This window comes from Musa acuminata, chromosome BXJ3-4 (assembly GCF_036884655.1).
Source record: "Musa acuminata AAA Group cultivar baxijiao chromosome BXJ3-4, Cavendish_Baxijiao_AAA, whole genome shotgun sequence".
NCBI lineage: Eukaryota > Viridiplantae > Streptophyta > Magnoliopsida > Zingiberales > Musaceae > Musa > Musa acuminata.
The window spans coordinates 11,636,792-11,664,458 of NC_088352.1; the positions used below are offsets into that span (position 1 = coordinate 11,636,792).

General features: G+C 42.3%; 6 protein-coding genes across 7 annotated transcripts; 2 read left to right on the top strand and 4 right to left on the bottom strand.

Annotated features, from left to right (window-relative positions):
* Positions 1–109: 109 nt before the first annotated feature.
* Positions 110–1,766, top strand: LOC135636343 (uncharacterized; the record flags this gene model as incomplete). Its single annotated transcript, XM_065148034.1, has 4 exons — positions 110–169; positions 399–788; positions 872–1,061; positions 1,150–1,766. Coding segments are annotated over 4 exons (981 nt in total), but the record flags the coding sequence as incomplete, so codon positions are not given.
* A 771-nt stretch (positions 1,767–2,537) lies between these two features.
* Positions 2,538–3,551, bottom strand: LOC103981467 (protein ELC-like). The gene has a single exon (XM_009398206.3). It carries the CDS (start codon positions 3,549–3,551, stop codon positions 2,538–2,540), a length of 1,014 nt encoding a protein of 337 aa, XP_009396481.2.
* A 994-nt stretch (positions 3,552–4,545) lies between these two features.
* LOC135636926 (carbonic anhydrase 2-like) lies at positions 4,546–7,487 on the bottom strand. 2 transcript variants are annotated; one of them, XM_065149110.1, is made up of 8 exons: positions 7,042–7,487; positions 6,226–6,287; positions 6,052–6,100; positions 5,718–5,834; positions 5,587–5,640; positions 5,347–5,432; positions 5,093–5,198; positions 4,546–4,816 (listed from the first exon to the last, which is right to left on the bottom strand). In XM_065149110.1, the coding sequence occupies exons 1-8, from the start codon at positions 7,234–7,236 to the stop codon at positions 4,682–4,684; spliced, it is 804 nt and encodes a 267-aa protein (XP_065005182.1). In that variant the 5' UTR covers positions 7,237–7,487; the 3' UTR covers positions 4,546–4,681. The 2 variants fall into 2 exon arrangements, with proteins under 2 accessions (XP_065005182.1, XP_065005183.1); XM_065149111.1 differs by lacking the exon at positions 6,052–6,100 and having other exon boundaries at positions 7,042–7,482.
* A 3,480-nt stretch (positions 7,488–10,967) lies between these two features.
* Positions 10,968–13,559, top strand: LOC103981469 (zinc-finger homeodomain protein 6-like). Its single transcript, XM_009398210.3, has one exon. The coding sequence runs from the start codon at positions 11,614–11,616 to the stop codon at positions 12,748–12,750; it is 1,137 nt and encodes a 378-aa protein (XP_009396485.2). The 5' UTR covers positions 10,968–11,613; the 3' UTR covers positions 12,751–13,559.
* A 368-nt stretch (positions 13,560–13,927) lies between these two features.
* On the bottom strand, positions 13,928–14,256 carry LOC103981729 (protein RADIALIS-like 3). The gene has a single exon (XM_009398469.3). It carries the CDS (start codon positions 14,165–14,167, stop codon positions 13,928–13,930), a length of 240 nt encoding a protein of 79 aa, XP_009396744.1. The 5' UTR covers positions 14,168–14,256.
* Positions 14,257–15,227: 971 nt separating this feature from the next.
* On the bottom strand, positions 15,228–16,448 carry LOC135634810 (protein RADIALIS-like 3). Its single transcript, XM_065145435.1, has 2 exons — positions 16,145–16,448; positions 15,228–15,504 (listed from the first exon to the last, which is right to left on the bottom strand). The coding sequence occupies exons 1-2, from the start codon at positions 16,377–16,379 to the stop codon at positions 15,500–15,502; spliced, it is 240 nt and encodes a 79-aa protein (XP_065001507.1). The 5' UTR covers positions 16,380–16,448; the 3' UTR covers positions 15,228–15,499.
* Positions 16,449–27,667: the final 11,219 nt, after the last annotated feature.

Here is a 27,667-nt window from a genome sequence, read left to right on the forward strand (position 1 = left end):
AGACACGTAAGCAGGATTTTCCATCTCATCAGCCCCTGCTTCTCCATTTGCCCTTTAAAACCCCGACCGCCGCCTCGTCCGCACCGAGGCTCCGCTCCTCTGATCGCCAACGCTGCCTCCGAGTGATCCACAGTTGGACGCATCGATCGCCGCCTACCGGACCATCGCGGTACGATTCGTTCTTCTTTCCCCTCTCTCTCGTGAAACCCTCCCCGATTCGCTTGGTGCGGCTGTCGGAAGCAATCCCATGCTTGTTGAATGAAACCGGAAGCCGTGCCGTGTGTAGAGTCGAATGATTCCTAGTCGTTGTGTTTTGCTTTAGCTTTTGGATCGAATGAGCTCCCGATCTTTGTTTTCTGCCTTCTCTTCATCCGGTTTTGTTCCGCCTCTGTAGTTAGCTGTTCTGTAGCTTCTCCGATTCCGCCATTTTTGCCTCTGCCTGGTGCTTTGGAGATTACGGTTCGAAATCGGAAGAGGAAGGAGAGAGTCTGGAGACACAACCGATCGATCGGAAAGGGATGGTCCGAAGCGATCAGGCGAAGCCGGCGGGCAAGTCGATGTTGAAGCGCCTCTTCGAGAGGCAATTCGCCAGCGCGCCCCGGATCTCTCCGGAGGAGAGACTCGATTCCTGGGCCGACTTGGAGCTGAGCTCCGTTTCTCTCGACAGGATGGTCCGGAACTACATGGAGGGGGAAAGCAACAACACGAGGAACCCTCCCGACGACGACCTCGCTGCAGAACCCACCATCGCATCCGCCGACGCCCGGGACGCCGCGGAGGCCGTTAAGGCAACCTAATCCGTTCTCGTCCATCCATTCGTCTAAAAACACCATAAAAATGGGATTTTTTTTTTTTTGTTGCGTTCTGACAGGGTTTGGTGCTCTGCACGAGTCAGACGGAGATAAAGCTCTTGGCAGATGCATCGAACCTCATGGAGAAGAGCAGGAATTGCAAGAGAAAAGAGGAGTACATCAAAGCTGTCACCGCGGGCCTTCGATCCCTGGGCTACGATGCATCCATCTGCAAATCTCGCTGGAAGAAAACCTCGTCAGTTGCAGCCGGTAGAATTCTGCTCTCTGCCTCCCATCTCTCTCTGGGTTCGCCTTTAATTCTCGATCGATTGGTTGATGGTATTGGGTCCATTGACAGGAGAGTATCAGTACATCGATGTGATCGTCGGCGGCGGCGAGCGGCTTCTGGTGGACGTGGACTTCCGGTCGGAGTTCGAGATCGCGCGGTCCACGAAGAGGTACCGTGAGGTGCTCCAATCCCTGCCATCCGTCTTCGTCGGGGAGGAGGACCGGGTGAACAAGATCGTGGCCGTCGTGTCGCAGGCGGCGCGGAAGAGCCTGAAGAAGAAGGGTCTCCATGTCCCGCCGTGGCGGAGGCCGGAGTACATGCGCGCCAAATGGCTTTCCACCTACTCGCGATTCACTCCATCGAAACCGAAACGACAAGCGATCGGAAGCGGGGAGTCGGTGGAAGGGTAGGGGATGGCCGACACCGGAGGCTGCGCCGCCAGGGTGGGGCAGCAACTCAGCGAGGCAGGGGAATGAACCCGCGGCGGCGATCTCGGCACTCACGTAAGGGCTGTGACTCATTTTCTTTTTTGAGAAATATATTATTGGAAAAAATATATATTATATATACGGTTGGAGTTCGAACCAAAAAAGAAAGGCTCAATTTGAACCCAATTACATGTCCGGGTCAAGCTCGAGTTCGACATGCACCAAATGTATCGACGTCGATAAAACATTAATTTTAAGATTTTTCTCTGATATTTCCATTCCCTCTATCCTAATTGGATTGGCTAGGACTTAAAGCAAATAAAATAATTAGGATATAAAGGAATCATAAAAATTCTTGCTCGTTGTAAAGAAGTTATTAAATCTGGATATTCTAAGCATAAATAGTAAAACTAGAATTTGATCATATACCCATCTTATCAAGTGAGAAAGACTGAATAAGTTCTATAGCTATCAAGTTTTTTAATTAAATTTATCATATGAGATTCTATAATATTGACATGATTTAAACGTGATAAAAAGATCGAGATAAAATCATACACATATATCATCATGAGTGATCAGAGTCTTTAAGAAATATAAAATTATTATTTCATATTTATTTGATCTTTTATCAAGTAAATTCACATTTTATTTTTATTTTTATCATTAAGTATTTTTATTATTAGAAAAAATATTTTAGATATAAAAAATTTATAGGATGATGTGAGTACCATTAATATATATATATATATATATATATATATTCTTTTAATAAATATATTCAGTTGACTTGCAAAGGTGGCCGGTTGGTCATCGGGTATGGAATTTTCTACTCGGAGACTTGAGATTATGGAGCATGTGCATGAGCTTTGGAAATCTTCAAAGTCAACGCAACGAAAAACATCGTTGCATGTTTGTGGAAGACATTTATCCGATAACGAGATACAAATATCCAAATAGAAATTGAACGAATCCTTTAAGCTTCGGCACAAAAAAAAAAGAAAAGAAAAGAAAAGAAATAGAAATCAATTAGCAAATTGCTCGCTCTGATGAACTTTCATTGGACCGCTGGATTTTTGTGACCATCGCCCTGTGGAAGAACTGCTCCCTCGCCAAACATCTCACCTGCTTGATGTAGTTTGCGAAGGTTACGGATCCCGCCGCTAGTGCTTCACCAAGAACCTCCACCGCGTCGTCGATGGCCTGCGCCGCGGCTTCGTTGTCCAGCAAGCATCGGTCGGTCTCGTCGGCCGCCTCGAATCCTTCTACCTCGTCCATGTACAAACAAGACTCGGTACCATGCGATTGCAGCCAATTCGACAGCACGTCCGCGTTATCCACCATCTGCTTCGCGACCTCCTTCGACCTCAGCCGCTCGAGTTCCAGGTCTCCCAGTGCCCGGTCGATCATGTCAGTTCGCTCGCGCAGCGTAGCTTGCCTGCTACACAATTGCTTCATGTCCTCCTCGATTTGAGCCTGGAATCGCTTCACGTCGTAGTGGAGTGCAGCTACCAACCGGTCGATCGCCTCCCTCTTGGATGCAAGAGAAGCATCGGTGCGGCCGGGCGAGGTAGGGATGAAGCCGTAGGGGTGGCAAATTCTGAAGACCTTGACGAGGTTGCGCGCAAGATCGGAGAGGTTGGACTTTGGATACTGCCATGTCTGGAGGTAGGGCAGGACAGCAGAACCGGAGGGAGCGATAAAAGGGTGATCGTGTACCACCATCTGCTCGCCGGTCGCGGGGAACACGTACACGATGGGTGCCACGAAGGGGTATGCTTGGTGCAACCATATGGTGAGGAGGACGGGCGGCAGGGACGAGGATACGGGCAAGACGCCATGAGCGTAGAGGAGGTGGACGGTGGTGCCGTCGTTATGGGTTAAGGTGTCGGACCCCGGGGAGAGGGTCCGGAAATCGTCGAACAGGGAGAGGAGGTCATCGCGGATGAGCCACTTTAGGCCATGGTGGACGTAGGAAAGGGCTCTGTCGCCGGTAGCCTCTAGGGCGGCCTCGATGAATCGGATCGAGGACGACGAAACCATTGCTTGCTGAACAGAGGAAGATGAAGGCTTGGAGACCGCACCTCCAGAGGGGGTTTATATATGAAGTGTCCTTCGAAGATTATATATATATAATATAAAGGTTTGAAGGATTAAAAGGGTAAAACAAATGGCAATGAATGGTGTTGAAGCTCCCTTAATGCGGACATGGATGGCAAGTAAGAAGGTTTGAAGGATTTGTAGCAGGTGAAAGAAACCATGCCTTGGAGGACAAGGAACTGTGAGAGGTTTAGTGCCTTTAAATATACTTTCAATGATGACCACATTTAGTCTTATCACAAACATGTCACATAAGCACCGTATATAGAAAAATATGATTTAGAAGCATCCATTACTCAAGTCAAGCTCGGAGGAGACCCCAAGTCCTGCCCTCCGAGTTCTTCTGCTTTCCTACTGCCCCTGCGAAAAATAAAGACTGGGAGAAGGAAGCAACCAAAGAAAGAAAACGAGTTTTTGTTCTTCTCAGAGTGGCGTGCCCTTGTAAACAAGACTTGGCATACAGTTCAAAGGTCAATGGTTGAGTACGCAGTCCTGTAGTTGGTACGAAAAACAAAAATATAATCTATACAATGACTTAGATGGCATTTCCAAGTCATTGGAAAATCTGATGTTTGAGGCAATGATCATTAGAGAGACTTGACGGATTAGTTGTATTCTCTTTCTGTCAAGTATGATTTTGTAGCACAACTTTGACTTTCCAAGTGGGCTGACTTCATATGCTTACATATGGTTTACCAAGTCTTGTCCGCGTAATACAGACGTACTCGGCAAAATATCCGTGTTGTTTGAATGTAATAAATACGGGTGCTGCCGCTGCCGTCTGTGGTGATGATACCTGACATCTTACATCCCACACCTTTGGAGTGTGATGCTGTCATTCCTGTATCTAATAGCAACTTGATCATCGTCTGGTATGAGATATGACAGAGTGGTTGTCGGGAACTGTTCTTGCTAGACTTCCATATCAGATCACAGATGAATTTTGCATACACGTTGATGTTTCTATTCCAAGGAAAACAAGGTACATCGATGAACAGTACATTGCCATGTTAGAACCCCGAGTTAAGCGCATGCTGGCACAACAACAATGAGAGCTCCTTTAAGCCTCCGGTTCATACCTCCCAGATGTCAAAGCTGCCGGCAACGAAGTTGTAATGTGCCCCGATCAGTTTCAGTGTTTTCTTCTCCAGTCCATCTTTGACGAAGGGATACGTCTTCAGGTTGTGGAGAGAGACGTTCACTGCCTCCTGCCAAGGGTCGAAGAGAATGGCATCAGTCAGCAACACAATAGCCAAAAGCAAACCTCTCTTTCCGATATCAACAGCTCAAAACATTTCAACCAAAAAAAGTCTTCTCTGCTGCTGTTGACAGGAATCATCATATTCCACTATCCTCATAGCCAAGAAGCAGTAGCAATTTTACATCTGCTAAAATTAGCTCGAGAGAAGGTGAATGTAACCTTTGCACATTGCTTACTTGTATGAACTAGAAAGTATCATTGTAAAAAAGGAAGAGAAGAACACCTTTTCGCAATGGGTGCATTGATCCTCGAAGGGCAAGGCTGAGTGATTTGCTTTCACCTTCTCCAATGCTGGCAAGCAGACCTTCACCCAGTCCTCTATGAAGGCACTGATCACAACCAGATAAGGAGGATCATTTGGTCGGAATTCCCAAGAAATTTGGAGGAAATTCCAATCTATTTCATCTTTCAAGAAAAAAGAGTCAACACTAATGCTGCTAATTACTGAAAGATGAAAACAGAGGTGATGTTTCTTACCTGCTTCTGGTGCCATCTTCTTTGATAGACATAAGCCCCTTAATTCCACCGCAACGACTGTGGCCGATCACCACAATGTTCTCAACCTGCCCAAGATTAACAGAGTCGGTATTTATTCTTCTAATGATCATTAAACTCTTTATGTATTTATCCTTCTGTCGATCCATCTCTCGAGAAAAGAAAACAAATGAAAGATGGGGGGCCAAAAGGACAAAGCAATAATGTAATCGACTGCTGGACCTTGAGATGGAGGACGGCGTACTCGATGGCAGCCCCAACCCCGGAGTATCTCGTCTGCAGGCACAAACAATGAGGGATGCCATATGAAGAGAGCAAGTTTCTTTCATCGAGTGCGTTAATGCAGTAGTAACCTGGTCATACGGAGGGACCATGTTGGCAATGTTGCGGACGGTGAAGGCCTCCCCGGGCTGGAAGTCGAGCACCACGGACGGGCACACACGAGAATCCGCGCACGCAAACACCATGAACTGAATCAAAACCACGTAACATAAGATCATGTTCATGGGATCATAGTACTGCGGTAACTCACATGCAAGCCTCGGAATGCTCGTCCCAAGATCTTTTTTTTACTGATAGATCCCACTTGTTGATTGAAGTCATTTCGATTGTGGGGTTAACTTAATCTGTCGTCTTCCTAGATTTTGCAGCACAGAGAAGACTTGGTTTCGTTAGGAAGGAACTCACTTTGGGGCTCTGACCATCTGCGAGTTGAGTGAACAGAGCAGCGTTCTTCCTGTAAGACAATAGTTGCGGTCTTACAGATGGATCGACGATGAAGAGTTACTTTTTCGTGCATGCAATCCATGTAAATCCATGGGAGGATTAAGATGCGAGCATGTACGGGGGAGATTGACTTACTCGTAGACCTCCTTCTTGAAGCGCTGGAACCCCGAAGTCAGCCGCTCCATCGGATCCATTTCCTGCACATTCACAGAGATTAAGTGGTGCACTTATCTCTCGTGGAGAAAGAGTGTTTGTGATGGGAAAGAACAAAAGCAGCTTGTAGAAGAGAAAACAGTGCAGCCCATCTAAAATCTCTATGGATCATCTTCGAATCTAAGCTATCAGAAAGAGGAACTCAAAAGAAGCTTATTCGAACCAAATTTCCAGAATGCTGAGATCGGATACGAGGAAGAAGAAATATAGACATAACAGGGAGGAGAAAGAGAAGATGAGTGAGGCATCGGTGATCCCACAAACCTCCTCCTCCTCCTCTATCTACACCAAAAGTCTTCGAGATCCAATGTCTGGCGATGAGTTGTCCATTTTATATGCGTGTCCTACTGGTGGAAGCGTTTCACATGACTCGAGAGTACAATATTAGTCTTCTCTACGACTGCCAGGCTTTCTTTCCATGGCTTCATGCCTTTCTTATTATTCTCTCGACCATATCGCAAAGCAGGGCAAGTTGACTGGGGGTGAATTGAATCAGTGGGCGCTTCGATGGCGCTTCCCTATGACAAGGAGCATTCGCCGGGCGAGATGGGGGCTGGCCAGGAAATGGCGACTGCGGCGGGGAACCCAATCACTGCTCGTGCAACCCTCGAGAGGCCGACAAATCGTACTATTTCCTTATTGATACTTATACATGGCATGAATCAGAGGAGTGCGACCCAAGCTTTTGGGTTGGCACCATGACGAGCGTGCCGCTCTATGTGGCTATCGATCTCTTACCGTGAGCGTGCTCGGGGCAGCAGAGACGCGAGAGGAGCTCTTGTCGGGCCTTGGAAGGGAATTTTGCGCGGAAGATTTGGTGGGAGTGTTTCTGCTGTCGAGGCTGGAGAGGACGATGGCGGGTCTGAGAGCGGCCCTGCGCCTGTTGGACCGCACGAGACTGCCTATGCTCCGAACCCAAGCGGCCGGCATCATGCAGGGACGGGACGCTTAGATTGCGCGCTTCGTTCAAAGAGATCATTAGAGGAGGAAGACGAGGGACGTGGGCTGGTTTCCGGCCTCGGTTCATCGTCCCGCGCCGCTCCTCCTCCACCCGTTTGATATGGAGACCGGAGAGTGAAGCTTTAACGTAAGCGGCCAAACCATCGTCACAGCCACGCAATGAGCTCTGCGGTGTGGATAGCTTGCGTAATGGAGATGGAGTCTTGGAGCGCCCATGGTCCTTACTGCAAGATGTGGCAGAGATGAGCATGAATTGTCGCTGTAGCACGGGATTATTTAGAGAAAAGGTGACGTGAAAATAATCGAGATAACATCGAAGACGAACACGGTGGAAGAGATCAGGTTTGTCGAATGCTACTGTTGTCCAAGTTTGACTCGGCACGAACAATTACAGGAGATGACCGACAAGCTTATCCATCCAACAAGACTGGAACGCTGTCGAGTCGATCCTTTCCTTTCGTAATTAAACTAATATATATATTGGAACTTTGAAAATATTTTCTAAATTATATTGTAATTAAATTAATGATGATTATATAGATGAATTTAACCAAACGGAGTTTTGAAAATATTTTCTAAATTCTATGCTCGCAAAAAAAAAAAAACGTTTCTAAAAGAAATAAAAACATATTAAAAAAACAAAAAAAATTAACAAGGGTGACACCTACGGGCGATGCCATTGACGTTGGCGAAGAACCCGAACACGTTTCGTTTGTACGGCACGAACAACTGCCGCGGGCCGCGTCTTGCCGCCTGCTCACCGCCTTTCCCGTAGTACACCCGGTGGGCAGTGACGATATCCCACTAGCCCGCCTTGACGCCTCCGTTCCCCCCTCTCCCGTTCTTCTCCTCCTTTCCCTCCTTCACAGCCACCTCGGATTCGCTTCGATGGCTCCGGGGTGGGCTGCCCTTCTCCGCCTTCTTCTTGTGCCCCCTCCTCTCCTTCGCCGCGAGGAACATGCCCTTCTTCTTCCCGTCACTCTGGCTCCGCCTCGCCATCAGGTCCCGGATCCGCCATTACAGCGACGACCCCGTGGAGCTGCTCTTCTTGCACCGCCCCTGCGCCGCTGCCTCGGACGGCCTCGGTGCCCACGAGCAGTACGTCCGAGGGACGACCCGCTCGAGATCGTCCACCTCCGACGATGACGGCGTCGAGTCCAGGCCGGAGGCCCGCTACGGCTTCTTGCCCAACAGCCGGTGGATTTGGTCGCGGTCCACGGGGCCGTCGGCGATGGGAAGGCCGCGGCCGAAAACAGGGCAAAGGGGGCGGATCCGGCCGTCGTAGAAGATCTCGCCCGCGGCGATCGTTTCATCGCCATGCTCAGGGTCGGTGAGAGCGAGAGCGAATTCGAATTCGAAATCGCCCTCGTCACTCTCGACCTCTTCCTCATCCTGTCGAAGCGATTATGGAGGGGGAGAGGCGGCGGAGATGCTCTTGGGCGAGCCGTAATGGACGGGGGAGATGAAGCGATAGCCTCCAAGATCTCTGAAGGTCGGGCAAGCCATGGCTTCGGGTTCGACTCTTTTCTTCTGCATCGGCCTCTTCTCGCTCTCTCTCTCTCTCTCTCTTCCTTCGGCCTCTTGTGCTTTCTTGGCGGAGAGGCGTGGCGAGCGGTGGAGCGAGCGACTCGGAGAACCGGGGCCGGGGAACGGTCCGATCGATAGTTCACTTCCTGTACAAGGCTGAGTCACACCCGAGCCACCGTTGGCCACATTTGATTGAGCTTTCCCTTCGGAGGAGGGGACAGGAAGCCGGTGGGAGGTCCCTTCTTACCCATGATTGATTGAGGTTGTGTGTGTGACTACAAGTCGGAGAGGAATTGTGCTGTGTTCTACTACTTTGACCTTTTAATTTGAAATGATCATTATGATAGCAAATCAGCTTTTAGGTTTTTTTTTATTTTTTATTTATTTTACATATTGGTGCTTAACCAACCTACTTAAATTGGATTATAATACTTAAAAGATGGATATTTGATCCACTTCTAAAATGGATTTGGATATGTCTGTTGTAATCATGTTAGAAAAATGTAGGGTGAAAATTCTCAAGCATCCTACTCATTGTTCCTTAATGTTAACACCAATGTTTATTATGGCATATATTAATTACGAGGTAAATTTTGTTCATAAATTTAATACAAATAAATTGATCTAACTTAATTCTTTTTTTTTGTAAAAAAAAAGAATACAAGTTCAATGTAAAAAAATAATATTGCATAAATTAAATATATTTATTCTCTTTAAGTATTATATTGGCGTGATCGACTTAATCGATAGCATGTATCGATTGGTTAACAAAACTGCATATCAATAATATTATTAAAAAAAGTATATAAATCTGATTTGAAATTAGCTTAATCATCAAAGTTTGAAATTAGTCAACTAATATGGTCAAATTTGTGGTTAAGAAGGTTTGACGGTCGTACTTAGAGACCATCACAGGGTTAGGATGTAGACATGGTGGAAACGGGCAGCCATTGTCGTTGGTAAAGAAGACTACTATATTTTATGTGGTGTGACATCAAACGCTATGCATCTCTCCACGTCGCCGTCTCAAGACCATCCATTTTAACCTCTAATCGGGATTAAAAAAAAAAATTGTTTTTGGAAATCGAATTCTAACAATAATAAGTCATATATATATATATATATATCATATTTAATTTTTTTTTAAAAAAATTAAGTTTATTAGATTATGAATTTTTCGATTTACTCATTCAAATATATTCATAGTTAATCCAATCAAGCACACACAATTCATTTAGTCATCAAGTTAGAAATCAAATTATTGAAAATTGAAAATTTTAGGTTATAGATCATACCCAATATATATAATCTGACTCATTCGATCTTTAATATTGTAAAATTATTCTCTTAATCGATGTCCATTCTTCTCATATACGTCCTCAATTTTTTTTCATTAATTGGTTTGTTTTGATGAAAATTTTACCGAATATTTGGACTCCCTCAGTTTATTTTGACTTGGTTTGCAGCTTTTGATGATTTTTAATGCAGTGATAGTTCACTTATGTTCGTATTCGATGGATCTCAAGATGCCCACTAAGATCATAAACTGGAATTCTAAGGACTCGTAGCAACCTTTTCAATCGTATGTCTGCTCTGATTTCTGAACACCTGTTTAAGATTACGATTCATCAGAAACGACCAACAAAATCTAAAAGCTCATCGGCACACGAGAATGAACTGCCGCGAGATGCTTCATTCCAAGCTACAGTCGGCAGCAAAGCATACAACTCCCATCATCTCGATCGATCAGAATGCTTTGCTGCAGCAGATGGGGACAGCCAAGTCCATGAACAGAAAGACCTGACGTCCCCCAAACACTGACACGATTAGTGTCTGCATAGGCCTAAGGCCAAGTCCTGTAGTGCTCATGGTGTGAGCACAGAGACGACGGTGAGTCCACTAAGCCTTGCGCATGTCGAGGACAGCGGTGAGCAGGGGGCTGCTGGCTGCAGGTGACAAGACAGCAACATGAAATAAAGATGGTAGCAAGTATTTGCGTGGGTAGCAAGGAGAAGAAAAGAAGGACCAAGCAAAAGTTAGCTCGAGAGTTGGTGGAAGACCCCAATCCCTTCTGGTGCTGGGCCCCTGACGCACCAACATGAGATCTCACAACAGCTCTTCCAATCCCCTTAGAGAGAGGCGTTTAATGGTGTTGCAGAAGAAGAGGCACGGAGAAGAAGAGGAAGAGGAGGAGCGAGGTACGGTAGCAGCAAACAGCAAAGTTAAGGACGTTGTACATGCAGAGAGCCGACATGTGAGCAGATGAACAGCTGCTGCGGAAGTAAATGTGATCACCAGTTTGCAGCAATAATTATGAGGGATGGGACCAACTTGCAGGGCGTGGGAAGGGCGAAGCATGACCCTGTCGGTTGTTCCCTGCGGCAACCCCGTCCTCATCTTCTCTCTCTCCTTCTCATGAGACCCCATCTCTCTTCTACCTCATTCTGATTTGATCACCAGCGGCAGCAACAACAACAACAGCCTTCTCCCTCCTACCTTTCCCCTTCCCACCCCTCAGATGTCTGTTAGGAGACCATGTCCTACGCCCCTCTGTTGTTGATCTCAATATTGTGCACCTAAAGCAGCGCATGCGCTTCCTTGCCGTTGCATTTTGAGCTGCACTTTTGCTCGTTGAGTCCGGTCCCTCTCATCTCTCGTCCTTGCTTTTGTGGGGTGCAGTAAGAGCTGGACTTGTGGCACTTATCCCAAAGATTGTATCCTGCGGTGATCTACTACGTTTGGTTTGCCGAATCCCATTGATTAGCTGATTCCTTCTTCTCTGATTGGTGCATCGTGTAGCAGGTGAAATTTAGAGGTGTCGTTATGGAGTTTAGGAATCCTAACGAGGTAGGAATGCCTTCCTCTCCCTCTGGTTATAATTCCTCTCTCATCAGAGGAGGATCGGCCTTCTCTAAACCCACTCTATCCCCCACTTCCTCTCTTCTATCCCCGAGAGTGGGAGGAGGGGGACTTGGAGGTGGTGGTGGTGGAGGAGCAAGAAATGGTAACATCCTTGGCAGCACCAGATCACCGCCATCACCACCAACTCTTGAACCCACCACCACCATGGATCCTTCACCCCAGTCTCTTACCAAGAACACTGGCCAAGCTTTCGTCTCCAACTCGTCTCCAGGTGCAGCCGGTGCAGGCGTGCCGTCTAAGACCGAACCTGCTGCCATCACTAGTAAGAACTCAACCACCACTACCACTGCTGATATCTCCACAAGGTACAGAGAATGTCTTCGCAACCACGCCGCTGCCATAGGCGGCCACGTCGTCGACGGCTGCGGCGAGTTCATGCCGAGTGGCTACCCTGACACGGCCGAGGCATTAAACTGTGCAGCCTGCGGCTGCCACCGTAGCTTCCACCGCAGGGAGGTCGATGGCGGCACCAACGCCGCCGGCTCCTACTACCATGCCACCGATCACCTGCCTGTGTTGCTGCCGCCACCCCATCCTCTAGCCCATCCCCACCACCACCACCACCACCAGAAGCCGTTCCAACTCGGCGGCTTCTCCAGCCCATCGCCGACCGTGCCGGGGTCGTCCGGCTTCTTCCAGTTCGGTTGTAACAGACCCAGCGGCAGCGGAGGCACGACGACGGAGTCGTCGAGCGAGGAGAGGATCAACGCTGCGGCGCCGACGGCCGCAACCATGCCGAGAAAGCGGTTTAGGACCAAGTTCACGGCGGAGCAGAAGAATAAGATGTTGGTTTTCGCCGAGAGGATCGGGTGGACGATTCAGAGGCAAGATAGCGAAATGATCGAGCAATTCTGTGCGGAGATCGGCGTGAGAAGACAGGTGTTGAAGGTCTGGATGCACAACAACAAGCACACCATAATCAGAAAGCAGCCGCCGCCACAGCAGCAGCAGGAACCCCCAGTGCAACAACAGCACCAGCAGCCGCCAGAGTCGCGCCTCCCCTACAGCAGCTGTAGCCAAGACCAGACTCTCATCTAACCTGACTTCGCTTGCGCAGGAGGACTCAGGCAATGGAGGAAGACAAATTTTGTTCATCTTGTGGGTTTACTGGTTTGAGCTGCTTTCCTTCTCATCCTCCGGTGCTTGTTTGCCATTTGAAACATCGATCTTTAGCTTAAACTGTCTCTGCATTAATCTTATCGCATGCGATCGGCTGAGCTGCCACCAACAAAGGAAGATAAGAGGACGCACGGTTCAGAAGTGACCACAGACAAGACATGTCGGTCCCCTGCGAAGAGCTGAACATGTAACTCGAGATGCATCGGATGCTTCCTATGGATCCATTGTGCATTACAAGCCTGAAATCATAGCTGAGATCGCCATTGTCACCTAATACCGTCCGTCCTAATACGAGCAAGAAGGCAGTAGAAAAGAATCCGACATTGCCTCGTTGGAATCTAGCGGTGGGACTGACAAATCGAGCACCTCAATCACCTGTTTCTTGTTTCTTGTTCTTCCATTAGCATTCCTTTTCATTTGCTATCTTTTGCTTGGTGATCTCAATAATCTGTCGGTCATTTTGACGTCTAATTCCATCACGTTGTCCCTATATCTGTTGCGCTAAAGAGGCTAACGCCTGAGCTTGCAAGGGAGTTCACTTTCCTTTAGCTGCTTGCTGCTTTTCTAGCTTGTGGGATACAGATGATATTGGCTGTGATTCCTTTCCCTTTCGCAGAAGACCAAGTGTTTAATTCTCTCAAAGCCAGATTGATGCAGATTAGTATGCATATTACAAGCAATTTTTCGATGGTCATTTGTATTAGTTCTTTTACCCTTTACACATAATTAAGTTGTCCTATTACTTGAAATTAATATTGTGGTTGTGGTCACCATTGTTCCTATTCTCAGTAGCAGAGAACATTATATTCTATATCATTTATATGGCTTTAATTTGAGTTACATCATGGCTTGTTTTCAAGCATTATTCCATGCATTTGATACCCTATTCATCTTATTATTGAGGGGTTGTGGGGGGGGGGGGCGTATCTTTTTCATCGAACATATGGCTTGTATCACTATTTCTTGATGGTGAAACATAGAGCAATCCTAGTGAGTTAGCAGAGGCAGGAACTACGAAGCAGCCTTAGTTCTCTAGCTAGGAAGGCAAAACAAGAACGAGGAAGAAGGAGAAGCAACAAGAACTCACATCCCAGTCTTAACCTTGGCTCCTCGTCGGTGGGTAATGGAATATGGGTTCCTTGGTTGAGTCGATAAGGTGGATGTCCTTGACGAGCAGCTCGTAATGGCGCTTCACTTCCTCGGCAGACCTCCCGCGGCCGACGGCCCGGGCCACATTGTGCCAGCGTTCAGGCGTTTCCTCGTCGTACAACGCCAGCGCCAGCTCGAACGACTTGTTCTCCTCCTCGCTCCAGGAACTCTTTGGATCGGATGCCATGAGATAGAGAGTATGGAAGTCGATGGAGAGGGGACAATAGTTCGCTCGACTCTATACCATCGATGGTGCTCCTCCTTGCGAGGACGATGGTGTGGTCAAGCGGTGGTTCTCTGACGGCGATGAGTGATGACCAGCTGGACAACCGTAATATGCAAGAGGGGCAGAAGAGGAAGGAGACCTCACAATCTGCTCCTCCTGATTGCTTCTGGTTTCTACGACTGATGGACCATACGACTCCTTGAAACTTGGTTTACAGATTGTGGAAGTGTTTCTGAAATTTCATTTCTTATCCTACAGAGCGTTCTAATTTGCGACAAAAGAAAAAAAAAAGGTGATAATTAATGGATGAGATTTATAATGATATTTTTGTCATTCGCACTAAATAAACACACTACATCTAATTTCCAAAATTGTTTAGCTTATTTTCATCAGAGAAAAATGCAAAATGACTCACAAATCGGGTTTCAAGAGATATACAACAAACATAGAGGTTTTCATGCATTAAAATGCGGATGAAATTTCAGCTTTCTTATCGTGCGACTGATCCCACCTCGCACATGAGGAGAGCTTATCCATCCTTCCGATGGCCTCCGTCCGCTGCAACGTTTCCATGAAGACCTCGAGACTCCTAATAAATGCACTCAGTGTCAGTCCCTGTTAATGCTGCGCAGGGTCTGCCTCATCCACCCCGATTAGTAAGTCTACACATTGGAGACTCCGCTTGTTTAGTCGCTTTCTTCTTGTGTTTTCTGCGAGATCTGTTCTTCCTTGGGGCGAGGGTTTTGCTCGCATCCCACGCCCAATCTGATGAACTTTGTTGGACGGGGAAGACTCGTCATGAGTCTCGCATCTTCTCAACCTTTTCCGGACATCCTATATCAAGTATACGATTCAGAAACTGCTCTGTTCTCCACATATTTGTTCCAACAAAACTTGTCCTCGGATTAAAATTTGAATTATGATCAAACAGGCAAATTCTGATGCTGTGGAGCCACAGCTATCGAAGAAGCTCTCATGATAGCTGCTTCAGATTGTTGAAATGTGTTGCGAGGAGATGATGTTATAGAATAGAACAATACTAAGCGTTCATTAGCAAGCAAGATAACCGATTACAAGAAGACTAGCCATATATATGTTTATGATGGCAGTCTTCGATATATCTGGGAGTACACGACAGAAGGGAGAAAGAAGACTGCATAGAAGAAACTACTTGTAAGTCCACAGACATGTAGAGTTCATATAGTCCTATAATTAAGATTGTGATAACTGATATCCAGAACAGTGAAATGCTCCTTGCTTCTTGTTCGTTCTCCGGTTGAGCTCCAAACACTCTCAACCTGCAACAAAAGCAAAAAAGGAAGGTTCAGATGAGTTAGCAAAAGATATGTAGCTTTTAAGGTTGGACAGCAACAGTAGATGAAAATTTAAATGATTAACATGAAAGTGACGGACCCCAAAAAGAAGCATATTGCAAAACCAAAGTAAGTCATACGCCTGGAAAGTATTCTTGTCATATGAACCTTCAAAAACCCTTGAGATCGTAAATTGAAAATCCTAAAACTCTTGGGATCGATATGGAAAAGTTCATTTCTATATTAGATCTCGTGTGACCTTGCAGGGTTGACAAAGAGCCCAAGTCAAAAAGGACAGTGGATAGTACAAACCACCTGTGCTAATATATATATATATATATATATATATATAGCACGGCAGACAGGTCCTGTGCAGGGAGAGGCAAAGTTTGGGATTGACGTAGAACAGGAAATTCTGCGGTCGTAGGCAAGCAGAAAGAACAGTGTGTGCGCGCCACAAAACATAGCAGAAAACAGATTAGCTGCAGAGATGATCGTATTTGAGAGCGCTCCGAGTGCAGAGAAAGCATGCAGCACGTAGGCTTTCTGGCAGAGCGCAATGGCGGAGCAGGGAGAAGCCGAAGGAACCGTCGATGGCGAAGGTATTGGAAAAGCGATCACATACCTCTGCCATTAGAGGACCGGTAATTGGCGTACGGCATTTGGCCAGCCTCGATGCGGCGCACGTCCTCCACGAGCAGGTCGTAGTAGCGCTTCACTTCGTCCGCCGTCTTCCCGCCGATGGCCCGGGCGATCTTGTGCCAGCGGTCGGGGGTGTCCCTGTCGTACACCGCCAGTGCCTTCTCGAACATCTTGTTCTCCTTCGCGGTCCAGGAGGAGCTCATCGAACCGGATGCCATCTCAGGGAAGAAGGGTTTGCTTTGCTTCTCTGGTGGAGCTAGCTGATCTGTGTGGGGAATGCCTCTGCCCCGGCGGTGCTTCTTATAAGCCCGGACGCAGTAGGCAGGGTTTGCATGTGGGGGCTACGTTGGGGCGGATCCACTTGTCGAATCATACTCCATTCGAGGAGTAGGAAGGCCATGACAACAATACCGGATGACTCGGAAGTTTCAGAGCCACAAGACTGTGGGGAGGGGGGTGGAGGGGGTGAAGAATATATAAAGATCGTGAATGGGGGATCAGTGAATGGAGAATCACAACCTACCTCTTAGAAGAAAGGATATTTTTTTCCTTCCCACACTGTCATCAATCTTCATTCTAATTAACACCCAGGCATGGACTGTTGTTACGAGAGACGCAGCATCTGCATCTGTGTCCGTAGCATTCAATCGGGAAAGCACTGGTCCTGCACTAATCATGTTCGTAATCTGGGATAAGAATAAGATCACAGAGATGCTGCTGAACAAAAAAGAACACAGCACTGAATCAAACCCAGCTGTTACCCCTCCCGTTTAGCCGTATGGAATCACGCAATCAACCTTATCCCTCTCCCTCGTTCCCTGTTCGAAGGGGGAGGGGGGGGGGGGGGGGGGGGGGGATGCCGTCATGTGGCCTGCAGCTTTTGTTCTACTGCGGCGAGAATATTCCCACCTCCGCTAGATTCTCTACTGTGTCCATCAATTCAAGCTGCATTAAGAAGATATTACCCCTCCCAGCATTCCAGCAAGTCATATGGCATATGGAGATCACCTCAGGTATGTAAAAGAAGAAACTTTCAGAACATGAAGAGACAAAAGAAAATATATCAGAGTAAGAATCATGCTCGATGGAGGGGATTAAAAATGCTTTGGTTCATTGTCCACGATCCAAGATTCCTCGATATAACTTTTAGCAAGTGGCTTCAGGAGTGGAGTCGGGACCATGTGGATCCTTGACTGCAAGTTGATGCCGTTTTGCCTCTTCGGCATTGCTTAAGATCCAAAGGCTGCTTCTGCCAAGTTGCAGCACTACCGAAGAAGAGGATGTGCCGAAAACGCTCCCAAATCTGCTGCGGCATTTGTTCTTTTGTTATATCACGAGTATGAAGGTGGTAAGTCACAGGTGTTGGCATTATCGACGCTGCTGCAACATTTGTTTTCGAGACAGAGAGAGAGAGAGAGAGAGAGAGAACTCGATCAAAGTACACGAATCTTGTTTATCAGACTGGCAGAAATGCAGGCACTGTATCTTCGTGGAATAAAAGTAAATGGTCGAAATAAATAAATAAAAAAAGGATAAAAAAAGGAATGCTTCTCCTCCTATGACTCGGGAATGAAAGTGTGGTCAAGCTTATCATTTCGATTCCATCAAGTCGGCCGCCATGGCGGAGCTTTCTGTTGCCATCGAATCTCCACTTTGATGCGTGCCAAATGCCAAAAAGTTCTGCTTGTCCGAGAGATGTGGAAGGCTAAGATCCATAAGAACAACCGCCACATCGCAGCGGTCTTCTCGCTCGGAGGGCGAAAGATCGGGGCAACTTTGGTAGGAATGTTCGCTGCAAAGCAGTGGACCTCCCAGATACAGATTCCCGCCGACGGTGAGAATCCTTATCATCTCATGCACGTCCACCTCCACAAAGCAATGGCTCAACCGCTGCACTTTCATCTCTACGATCGAGTATAAACGGTAGCGTGGTCCTCCTACTGATGAAGCAGTGATTCAAGACGCTGTCTCGGTATCTATCTGCGTGGAATATATCTAGCCAGCCTCTTCTTACAGAGCACAAGCAAGATAAGATAGAATTCGGCACGCAATCAACATACTATGTGATCTCCGTCCGGGAGAATGTTCCCAGCTCAATGATGGGTAAACAAATGAATGAAAGCGCTTTGACGTCGCAAGCATCCATCCGAGGGATATGTGGCAAATTAGGCTTCACCCACCATTTCCACATTTCCTAGTGGTGGACGCTGACCACTTCTTCGGGGATCTGCAACACCGTATATGCCGGACCTAAATATTCCCATCGCTCATGCATCAGCAGCCTCCCTCTTCAAAAAGTCAATGATATTATTCTGACGACCACGTCATAAACACACTTCGCCGAGTAATTCCAGCCAACACAGGTATCAAACCCTGAAATATCAGAACAGCAACAAGCAATGAAACCTCCACAGTTTTGTTTCATCCTGGAGAATTTGACTCACTGATTATATATATATATATATATATATATATATATATATGTATATATATATATATATGTATATATATATATATATGTATATATATATATATATGTATATATATATATATATGTATATATATATATATATGTATATATATATATATGTATATATATATATATGTATATATATATATATATGTATATATATATATGTATATGTATATATATGTATATGTATATATATATATATGTATATATATATATATGTATATATATATATACATATATATGTATATACATATATATGTATATATATATATATATATGTATATATGTATGTATATATATATATGTATGTATATATGTATGTATATATATATATGTATGTATATATATATATATATATGTATATATATATATATATGTATATGTATATGTATATGTATATGTATATGTATATATATGTGTATATATATAGACTCAGATTATTTCTCCTCCTACCTAAGAAATTAATTGCATCTTCATATATTCATTAAAGAAAAAAATAGATTAAATATCTATGAAAAGATAAGTCGTTATTGACTCTCGAAAATATATTTTTTCAGAATGATTCATTTTGAATATGATTATTGTAATATATCTTTGGGGATTATATAAACCTCATATGTTATTGGATCATAAAATATATATATATATATATATTTTCTGTAAAGAGGTTTTGAGAAAAATATAGAAGATAGAAGCTTATCCTACTCTTTCTCTATTTGATAACTTTATCGCTTCTTCCTATCAAGTTCCACATTTGGTATAAAGAATAAGTTAAGCTATGGTATCTTCCCCAAATATCATAAAAATTCAAATTCCTAAGTTGACAAAAGAAAATTATGATATATGGTGTATTCAAATGAAGGTTCTTTAGGCTCCCAAGATATAGGAAAGTTTACAGAAGATGGATATGTTGAACCAAGTCTAGCGGAAGAAGGAGCAACGAATGCAGAAGCAAGAAAGCAACTCAAAGATAGAAGAAAGAAGAAGAAAAATGTTTTATTCATGATCTACCAAGGACTTAATGATACAATATTCAAAATCATCGCTCCAGCAAATACTTCAAAGGAGGCTTGGGAAATGCTTCAAAAAGCATTCGGTGGTGTTGATAAGGTAAAGAAACTTCGTTTACAAGTTTCACAAGCCGAGTTTAAATAATTACAATAAGGTACTTTTGAAACTATTTTCGATTAATTCTCAAAAATCATTTCTATTATTAATCAAATGAGACGAAATAGTAAACAAATAAGTGATCAAAGAGTAATAGAAAAAATATTGAGATATCTAGATCCAAAATTTGATTTTATTATTGTTGCGATTGAAGAATCTAAAGATTTGAAACAAATATTTTTAGAAGAACGTATGAGTTTCCTTCAAGTTTATGAATAAAGGATTACAAAAAGAGAAGAAGACAAAACTACGGAACAAATACTACAAACTAAGCTTACTCTTGAAAATAAAAGTAAATCAAATTCTCAAAGAGGAAGAGGACATGGACAAAGAGGAAGAGGAGGAAAAAACAGATCAATCAAGAATCTCCAAACAATGAAGATTGTGGAGAAAATTCTAGCTAAAGAGGCCAAGGTTATGATCGAGGACATGAATGTGGCAAAAACTCTAAAAAGTCTGAAATACAATACTATATTTGTAAAAGATATGAACATTACTCTCATAAATGTTATTATAATCCTAACAATCAAGATGATAAGGCAAATTTTTGAGGAAGAAAAGAATGAAAATCAAGTTTTGCTAATGACTTATGATAATTTGAAAGATGATTATGACATGGTATCTAGATACATGAGCCTCAAATCACATGTGTGATATCAAAGAGTTATTTTCAGAAATGGATACAAGTTATTCCGGAAACATTACATTTAGTGATTTATCTCAAAGACCAATAAGAGTTAAAGGTAAAATTTCCTTTGAACTTAATAATGGCAAAGAATTATGCATTTCATATGTTTATTATATTCCTGATATAACAAATAATATTCTAAGATTGGAATAATTACTTGAAAAAGTTTATGATATTGAGATGAAAGATATAGCTCTCTCGATTCGTGACAATAATAAAACATTGATATCACATGTGAAAAAAATAAAGAATAGAATATTTCCTCTGCATTTATGTATTTTTGATTAGTCAGATTATTTTAAAACTGATATTGAGAATATTTCTACACTATGGCATCTTAGATATGCTCACTTAAGTTTCGAAACTTTGAAACTTTTAGAGAAGTATAATATGGTGATAGAAATGTCAAGAATTGATCGCTCATCAAAATTATGTGAAGTTTGTATCATGGGTAATCAAGAAAGAAAGTCTTTCAAAGTCAAAAGAACAAAAAGAGCATAGCATCGACTTGATCTTGTACACATAGATGTTTGTGGCCCTATCAGTCTAGTATCATTTGAAAGAAGTAGATATTTTCTTACCTTCAATAATGATCATAGTGGTAAAACTTGGGTTTACATGTTAAAAGAAAAGAAAGATGTTTTAAGCAAATTCAAAGGATTTAAAGATTTTATTGAAATATAAAGTTATTGTAAGATTAAATGTTTAAGAATAGATAGGAATGATGAATATATATCAAATGAATTTGAAAGTTTTTATATAAATAATAAAATTCTATATCAATTCACCATGTCATATACACCTCAACAAAATGGTGTCTCATAAAGAAAAAATAGGACTATCCTTAGTATGGTCCGATACATGTTAAAGGAAAGAAAAATTCCTAAAGAATTTTGGGGAGATGTTGTTACTTATATAGTTTATTTGCTTAAAAGTTTTCCAACAAAGTGAATTAGTAATGTTACACCAGAAGAAGTATAGAGCTTATAAAAATCACGAGTTGGTCATTTGAGAATTTTTGGCAGTGTTGCATTTGCCAAGATACCAAAAGAAAAGAGAACAAAATTGAAGGATAAAAGTCAAAAATACATTTTGCTAGGTTATCTAGAGAATTCCAATAGTTACAAACTCTACAATCCTATCACAAATAAAGTTGTGATGTCAAAAGATATTGAGTTTGATGAACAACAGATTTGGAACAAGAAAAGTGATGAGCATCATAAGAAAACTATAACTTCAGAAGAGGATGATATAATACAAGCAAGCATTGAAGTGATTTTGCCGGGATCATCACCTAGATCACATGATTTAAGAAGTTGGATTATAATAAGGACAAGACCGATTCACGAGCTATATGATATGACTCGAAGGATTGATACTAACAATGATGAACTTTCTTTATTTTATCTTTTTGCAGAATATGGTCCATTAACGTTTGAAGAAGTTTGTAGAGAAGAAAAATGACGAGAAGCTATGAATGAAGAGATTAATGTTATTAACAAAAATGATATATAGAAGCTTACTATACTTCCAGAAGGTCACCCAGCGATCGGTGTTAAGTGGATCTTCAAAACAAAAAGAAATACAAAATGAGAGGTGGAGAAATACAAGGCCTGATTGGTTGTAAAGATCCGTAAACAACAATATGGTATTGACTATGAAGAAGTATTTGTACTAGTTTCTCAAATGGAGATAGTAAAATTACTTATTTCTCTAATAACACAAATGAAATGAAAAATTTTATAAATTGATGTCAAATTAGTATTTCTTAATGGAGTTATTGAAGAAGAGATATATATTCAACAATCCCCATATTTTATTATACATAAACAAGAAGACAAAGTATATAAGTTAAAAAGAGCTCTTTATGTGCTTAAACAAGCTATAAGTTTGTCTTAAACAACGGCTTGCAACACGTGATAGCCGGAGGTGCTACCTCCAGCTGAGGCGGTGGCACCGCCTGCAGGCGGTGAACATTTGTTTTGACTACAGTGTGATCTGATTTGAATGTTTTTGACTTAAGAAGAATTTTCATTTAGAGTAATCAACTTTACTTACATAATTACGTAAGAGTTTTCATTGTAAGATAAGAAATTTTGCATGATCAAGATAGATCTTGTGACGTGCATACTCTAAATGTCGTGCACATGTTTGTGACATTGTTCAAGTCGGTAAGCCTTGCAAGTTCATGACAAACTTAGTAAGTTTATGATATAGTTGGATTCGAACGGATGACATCAATGGGTTCGAAAATCTAGAGGATATGTGAAGTGAGAATCATGGGTATTCAATAGGATTGTATCTATATCACATTTGTAATTTTAATTTTCTAATCCTCTTCTGTTGTTTAGGCTAGAGAGCATCGCGACTTCTTTTTGGATCTCGGGTCATGAATATCGAGAATCCAAAGAGTAGGATATTATTTCTTACTCCCAACTTATGATGTTTTATGTCTTTATAAGAAAGGATGATCTTTAGGTACCCATTTGCTTTTGGGTCCCTAAAAAAAAGATCTATATTTTTTATCATGTTGCATAGAATTTATCATGGTTCCTTTAGGAACTCAAATTAATCTGTTCGGACTAATTTTCTTGAATAGACAATGATGTGTTTTGTGTCCAAGTTTGTAACAAAAGTTGCATTTGCTTTGGTGTCGAACATGTAAGATGGGGGGCCTTTTATGAAGGTGGTTGGATTTTGGTGAGGACTTCTCACAAATCCGATTCCACTTCTTTTGGGAACGTGACCCTTGTTTGCAAGGATCATGTTCAAGGACTTGCTACCAACCTCGAATTTCTTCAAGGTATCCTTAAGTAGCAAGTTTTCCTTTTGGAGAGTTTCTAGATCATGGCATTTTATGCATGAACCTAAACTATCATGATATTCAGTTTTTAATTTATTAAAATTACAAGACTATCATGCTCCTTTTTTAGCAATTTGTATTTTCTACCAATAATCTTGCATTCATCAAATAAGTCATGGAAGACATTTAATAATTCATCAAATGATAAATCTGCATCTATTAAATTTGTTACCTCCTCTCCGATGGCCATTAAGGCGTAATGAGCAACTTGCTCGGTGTTGGACTCCTCTTCTTCGGATGCACTCGAGTCATCCCACGTTGCTTTGAGCGCCTTCTTCTTTGATGTTCTCTTTTTGACTTGGGGACAATCACTTTTGTAGTATCCCGGCTTTTTGCATTCGTAGCAAATAACTTGGTCCTTCTTGGGTTCAAGTTTATTTTTTGTGTCGTTCTTAAACTTGTTTCTTTTAATGAATTTTTTAAAATTTCTTGTTAGAAGTGCCAAGTCATCGTCACAGTCCTTATCACTTGAGTTTTCTCTCAAGTGGTCTTCTGAAGTTCTAAGTGTCATATCCTTCATGTTCTTTGGAAGGATGTCTTCTTGCTCTTCATGAGCTTTGTAAATCATCTCGTAGGTCATTAATGACCCGATTAGTTCTTTAAGAGGGAAGTTGTTTAGATCTTTCGCCTCTTGAATAGCAGTGACTTTAGGATCCCAACTCTTAGGAAGGGATCTTAGAATCTTATTTACGAGCTCAAAATCCAAAAAACTTTTTTCGAGTCCTTTTAGACCGTTGACGGCATCCGTGAAACGGGTAAACATGTCGCCAATAGTCTCACTCGGTTTCATCCGGAAAAGTTTAAAAGAATGTAACAAAAGATTGATTTTTGACTCTTTCACTCTACTTGTGCCTTCGTGAGTCACTTCGAGTGTGTGCCAAATATCAAATGCGATTTCACAAACCGAAACATGGTTGAACTCGTTTTTATCAAGTGCACAAAATAAGGCATTCATAGCCTTTGCATTAAGAGTGAAAGCCTTCTTCTCCAATTCATTCCAATCGATCATTGGAAGAGAAGACTACGAAAATCCATTTTCGACTAGATTTCAAAGTTTAAAATCTATAGAAATAAGAAAAGATCCTCATTCGGGTCTTCCAATAGGTGTAGTCCGTCCCATTGAACATGGGTGGACGTGTAATAGAATGGCCCTCTTGGTTTTCGGCGTATGCCATCTCTCTTGGGTTTTAATTCGTTTGAGAGTTAACCCCGCTCTGATACCAATTGTTAGGATCAAGAGCACTAAGAGAGGGGGGGGGGGGGGGGGGTGAATTAGTGCAGCGAAAATCTTTCTTCAATTAAAACTACGTTCGTACGATAAAAGCGATTTCGGTGTGAAAGCCGATTCTAAGATTACTTTTAACTAAAGATCAAGCGAGATGACGTTAAAGTAAATCTATGAAGGCAGTTTGTAGTTATGATGGAAATCAGAATATAAGCGCAAACTGAAATACGACGTTCATACGATAAAAGCAATTTTGGTATGAAAGCCGATTCGTAAACCACTTTAACTTGAGATGAAGCGAGATGTAGTTAAAGCAAATATATAAAGGCAGTTTGCAGTTATGATGGAAATTAGAATGTAAGCGCAAACTGAAATATGATGTTCGTACGACAAAACTGATTTACGTCTAAACGCCGAATCGGAAAGCACTGAACTTTGAAACACGTTCGTAAAAGCACAGAAGGCAATAAGCTATTGAGGAGGTTTGCAGTAAAGATAAGATCCTCAAAGTAAATGCAAACCGAGATTTAGAGTGGTTCGGTCAATCTTGACCTACTCCACTTTTGGCTTCCTCCACCGACGAGGTCACCAACGTCAACTAGAGGCCTTCCTTCAATAGGCGAAGGCCAACCACCCTTTTATAGTTTCACTCCTTTTGACGGGCTTAGGAGACAACCCTTACAGAATTTCCTTTCCTCTCTTAACAGATTAGAACTTGAAAGAAAAGAGAAAGAAAAACTTTCAACTCATACAACACTTTTAAGCTCTAAAAATCACAAAGTAAACTCAGAATTTCGGTGGTTTCAGGGTGCCCTTTCAGTGCTGAAAGGGTGGGGTATTTATAGGCCCCAACCCAGTTTGAATTTGGAGCTCAAAACTGTCAATTCTCGGAATTTCGGGATCTGGCGGTTGCACCGCCTGGCAGAGCTCGAAGACTAAGCCTCTAGGCGGTGCCACCTCCTATCAGGGGCGGTTGCACCTCCTACCAGAGCTCGAAGACCGAGCTCAGGTGGTGCCACCTCCTGACTGAGGCGGTTGCACTGCTTAGCTAGAGCTCGGAGACCGAGCCCAGGCGGTGCCACCTCTATTAGGGGCGGTTGCACATCCTGCCAGAGCTCGAAGACTGAGCTCAGGCGGTGCCATCGCCTGACTGAGGCGGTTGAACCGCTTGGCAGAAATCAGGGTCCGAATGGGTTGATCCATTCGGCCCAATTTGGGTTTTTCAGGGGCTCAATTGCCCCAAGATTAAGTTAATGGGATCACCTCCCATTTCCAACTTAATCATTGTGCTAACTACGATATTTTCTAAGATATTTACTGCAACTTGCTCCGGTGCGTCAATCGCTTCTTCCGGCGAGCTTCCGGCGAACTTCCGTCGATCATCCGATGAACCCTCGGTGATGCTCCTGCGGACTTCCAGCAAACTCCTGGACTTGCGACGATCCACTTGGCGAGTTCCGACGAGCTTCTTTGGCAAGCTCATGGACTTCTCGGATTTGTTCCCGCAGAACCTCCGACGATTGTCTGAACTTCCGTCGAACTCTCGAACTCCCAACGTGATTATTGTCTTGACTCCGGCGTAACTCCTGCTGCATATCTTATTTTCATCATAGTTAATCCTGCACACTTATCTCAACATGTAGATTAGATAACAAATGACAATTGACTTCATCACCAAAATCCGAGATTCAACAACATTCACTTGGTCTTAAAAAAAACAACAGATCATTGCTTTATCAAGTTGTGAAGTAGAATATATATCAGCTTCTTCTAGTATTTGCCATGCAATCTAGCTAAGAAGATTACTCTAAGAACTTCATATTCCATAGGAGAAGTTAATAAAGATTTATGTTGATAACAAATCAGTTATTGCCTTAGCCAAGAATCCAGTCTACCATAAAAGATCATAACATATCGATACAAGATTTTATTTCATTAGAGATCATAAAAAAAATAAAGAAGTTGAGCTACATCATGTCAAGATAAGTGAACAAGTGACCGATATACTTACAAAACCTTTTAAATTTAAAATATTTTAATAACTTTGAAAGAAACTTAATATGCTTAGATGGAACAAGTTTAAGGGGGGAGAATGTTGGAATAAAACATATTGAAGTGTCATAAAAAGATGTATTTCATCAAAAGAAATGTTCATTACAAGGGAGATTCATTATATCAAGAAGAAAAAATAGATTAAGGACGAATCAAATTGGTTATTGGTTATTGAAAAAGTTTTGTTGAAAGAGAATAATTTATTTTGAATATAATTAATATAATATATCTTTGAGAATTATATAAACCTCTTGAGTCATAAAACAGATAAAGTTTCTAAAATTATAAAAGTTAATTGAGAGAAATATAGAAGATAGGAGCTTATCCATTCTTCTTCTCGTTAATAACTTTATCCCTTCTTCTTAGTTCAACAACCATTTCAATTGAGAAAGTTACATGGATCATGTTTCTCGTTTCTCTCTCCCTATGTAAAAACTATGAAGAAAGAAAGATCATATATAAGTATATTTTTTAAATAATAATAATAAGATACTATTTGACCAAGATCAAATCAAATATTAACTCATAATATATATGTTGACTGGATGATTGTTTCTTCTAGTACCTAAGAAACCATTTCAACTGAAGAGAGATACACGAATCATATTTTCCTACTTCTCTCTCGTTATATAAAAATTATGAAAAAAGAATGATCATATGAGTATAATATTTTTTTAAATAATAATAATAATAAGATACTATTAGTCCAAGATCGAACTAAATAGAAGAAAAAAAACCAAGATAAAAAAAAGTAAATTTCTCAAATAAAAACTTATAAATATTGAATGACTCCTAGATTTAACTTAATTACTTGATACTTTTTTTATAATTAATCAACACATGCACATGTTATTTATTTATAGATGCGAAATACAAGAGTTCTTAATCCCTACAACTCTATCTAATTTTATTTAAAAGATAAGATATTAATTTAAAATATTTCAAAATATGTTTTTAAACTAAGAATTCTTTATCTCTAAAACTCTATATAATCTCATTTAAAAATAAAATATTAATTTATGATCTTTCAAAAATATA